Below are 3,333 nucleotides of genomic sequence, written 5' to 3'. Positions count from 1 at the left end.
CATATTCCTTTACAATAATAATCATGATATAACCACATGGTCTCTTTCACAGTGGTTTGCAGCTAATTTAAACTGAACCACCACATGTTTTGACACCCTAAAAACGAAAGCACTTTTCAAGAATGGCTAGTGCCCTATATGTATGATTGAGGTAGCATGATACATAATTGATTGGAAAAACGTAAAATAAAAAACAGATAAAATCAAACACTTATGACCTTCTCAAGTACCGGATCGGGTCAAGATCCACGTGGGTCATAAATACCATTCATTCAAGTGATATAGGGGACAAGAAAACCAAGAACCATGTCACTCAAAGAATGGCCGAAAAGGAAGAAAGAACGTTTAAAAATACTAGTAATTTACAACCACCGCCCACTTTCCTTTTTCCCTTCATTTCTTTCCACTTACTTGTTTTATTATTATTATTATTTGGGATTCCTCAAGTCAACTAGCCTCAAACAGTCGAACCCAAAGATGCCTCATTTCTATACTATATAAGTCTGTAAAAACCATCACTAGCAATCATCACCACCATCACCAAATGTAACAAAAGGCTCACAGTTTTTATTGAGTTTTAATCAAAGATCTTAGAAACTAGTGATCCAGAAATGGAGAGTGAAGACACCGCATCAGCACCATCGACCCCAGCCACACCAGGGACACCGGGTGCACCACTCTTCAGTGGGTTCAGACCAGATCATAGGAACCACGGACCCAATGCCTTGAAGAAATCACTTCTCAATAGCTTCAAATGTTTCAGCGTTGAAACTTTGGCTAAAGAAGAAGGCACTCTACCTACTGTCACTTGTTACTTACCCCCTCCCCCTATCTCACTCGCAAGAAAGGTTCTCAATTTCCATTGTATGTTTCATAATCAAATTAATCACATTTGTTTGTTTAAGGTTTAAATTAATACTGTTATATAATTACAGGTTGGAGCCGAGTTCATAGGAACCATGATACTGATATTTGCGGGAACGGCTACAGCCATAGTGAACCAAAAGACACCAGGGTCCGAGACCCTGATCGGGTTAGCCGGTTCATCCGGGCTCGCTGTTATGATTGTTATACTATCGACAGGTCATATCTCAGGAGCCCACTTGAACCCATCCATCACCATAGCTTTTGCTGCCCTCAAGCATTTTCCATGGAAGCATGTAATTAATTACACCTCTAAATAATTAATTAATTAATTAATCACCTAAAACTAACTATGGTTAAATTTAAACTGGTGGTAGGTGCCGGTGTACATAGGGGCACAGATGCTGGCGTCGATATGTGCAGCATTTACACTGAAAGCGGTGTTTGATCCAATGATGGGTGGGGGTGTGACTGTTCCTTCAGTTAAGTATGGACAAGCGTATGCTTTAGAGTTCATAATTGCGTTTAATCTCATGTTTGTGGTCACGGCTGTTGCTACCGACACTCGAGCTGTAAGAACCTTTTCAATCTCATTCTATTCTATTCTTTCTTTTTTGCTTATACTTTTTATGGCTACAAATTCATGAATTTAATTTCTATCCACATATTCAATTCAATTATTGTAATATAATGAATGCTAGATCCAAGACAAAGGGGGGATTCGTGAGTTAATGATGAAAGTTAAAAAAACTGTTCTAGTGAACCTGAAAGTCATGATGACGAGACAAATGTCTATTTTTATATTCATATTGGTGATAGACAAATTTGGACTGTTCCTCATCATGTGGATTTGGAGTGATAGTTTCTTATTATATAGTTTCATAAAGATCACATGTACTTGGTATTTAATCAATTTTTAATTCGAAAAGTATCGCCCAAAGTCAAGTGTAGATATTTTTGGGTCTCCATATTCAATTATTCATATACTATATATCTATGATTTTATATTAATATAAAATTGGCTATGGAAGTTTCACATATACATGAACATAGACAAAATTTGCAATTATTCAAATAACTTGTAACCTGATGTTTATTTCATCGCAGGTTGGCGAGCTGGCGGGAATAGCTGTGGGAGCAACTGTCATGCTTAATATTCTTATAGCTGGGTACGTATAAATTGAACTTTCTTAATATTTTGATAACTGGGTATGTTGATAGAAGATTTTTTTTTTTTTTTTTTAAAGGTACCCTATTTGTTCACATTTTCCCTTTGTTGAATTGACATATATATAGGCCGCTCACAGGAGCATCAATGAATCCAGCAAGAACTTTAGGACCAGCAATGGCTGCAAACAACTACAAAGGCATCTGGATCTACCTTACAGCTCCCATCCTTGGCGCACTAGCTGGTGCAGGTATTTACACAGCAGTGAAACTGCCTGAGGAAGATGGCGATGATCATCATGATCCTAATAAGCCTCAAGGACATAGCTTTAGAAGATAATCCACAACAACACATCACATGTAAAACCACCACCACCACCATGTCTACACTGATAAGACCAGATAATCCATTATAGCCCAACAATGGGTCAACGGAGATCTGATTATGGGTACATATTTAATTATCGATCGTTGTATCTTGAGTCTTCTTGACAATGGCATAAATTAATGATAGAACTTATTGCATGTTTTGCTCACTTCCTGTTGAATGTTGTAAAGGCTACTACTGTTTCTGTTTAAGTGCCGTTTTAGAAGGCAAAAAGTTAAATATGTAACAGCGCATGAAATGTGTAACTATCGTTGAAAAAAGTAGAGGTCTGCAAAGATAGCAAGTGGCCACTAAGATGCCTATATTATAAGGACACTAGAGACAGGCTATATATTGAGTGTATTAAAGGACACCATTGAAGATGAATGTAAAGATGCTTACTAGCGAGTGCAAAAGATACCTAGTCCCATAGCAGCTAGAGGTGCCAAATTGGCCATTTTGAACCATTCCACATGAATTACATATCATCATTAATAAGGCATACTAAATTGGCCTATGAGCCTATTAGACTTTCAATTTCTTGCCTATTGTTTATGTCCTTTATTTACCCATCGCTAACTTCTATTTAGGAAAATGAAGTTTCACTATGGTCCAATTATTGCTATTAGGTTTCGGAAATTGATAGAAATTTCGAATCTGAAGTAGTCAGAAAAATAAGAGGCGATACGTCCACAAGCCGTTTCGGCACATATAAAGAGGGAGATACTGGAAGAAGAATCTGATCAAATTGCTCCCAATCTTGTATCAACAACTCGCTACATAACAATATTCGTGATGAAACTGAAAAACAATGCAACATACCAGATTTTTTTGGGTTTTTTACCAGCTATGTGTAGTCTTGATCGAGTGATCCGAATCTGATTAATTAAATGTAAAAGTAGTTCAATCGAGAAGATGTCTTCGTAACTTGTTAA

The 3,333-nt window shown here is 37.1% G+C and overlaps 1 protein-coding gene across 1 annotated transcript; it reads left to right on the top strand.

The window, feature by feature from the left end:
• The first annotated feature begins 361 nt into the window (after positions 1-361).
• Positions 362-2,567, top strand: LOC111914868 (aquaporin NIP6-1). The gene is made up of 5 exons (XM_023910578.3): positions 362-848; positions 936-1,160; positions 1,242-1,436; positions 1,972-2,033; positions 2,161-2,567. The coding sequence occupies exons 1-5, from the start codon at positions 612-614 to the stop codon at positions 2,369-2,371; spliced, it is 930 nt and encodes a 309-aa protein (XP_023766346.1). The 5' UTR covers positions 362-611; the 3' UTR covers positions 2,372-2,567.
• The last annotated feature ends 766 nt before the right edge of the window (positions 2,568-3,333 follow it).

The sequence above is a fragment of the Lactuca sativa genome, chromosome 5 (genome assembly GCF_002870075.4).
Source record: "Lactuca sativa cultivar Salinas chromosome 5, Lsat_Salinas_v11, whole genome shotgun sequence".
Lineage (NCBI taxonomy): Eukaryota > Viridiplantae > Streptophyta > Magnoliopsida > Asterales > Asteraceae > Lactuca > Lactuca sativa.
Note: the sequence above shows the minus strand (reverse complement) of the source record. Positions and strands in the feature narration are given on the sequence as shown.

What these genes read in the sequence shown, in the direction of transcription:
- LOC111914868 (XM_023910578.3), top strand. Translation starts at nt 612, where the DNA reads ATGGAGAGTGAAGACACCGCATCAGCACCATCGACCCCAGCCACACCA. An exon ending in CTATCTCACTCGCAAGAAAG is followed by an intron (nt 849 to 935) that starts GTTCTCAATTTC and finishes ATATAATTACAG; the next exon opens with GTTGGAGCCGAGTTCATAGG. An exon ending in CTTAATATTCTTATAGCTGG is followed by an intron (nt 2,034 to 2,160) that starts GTACGTATAAAT and finishes ACATATATATAG; the next exon opens with GCCGCTCACAGGAGCATCAA.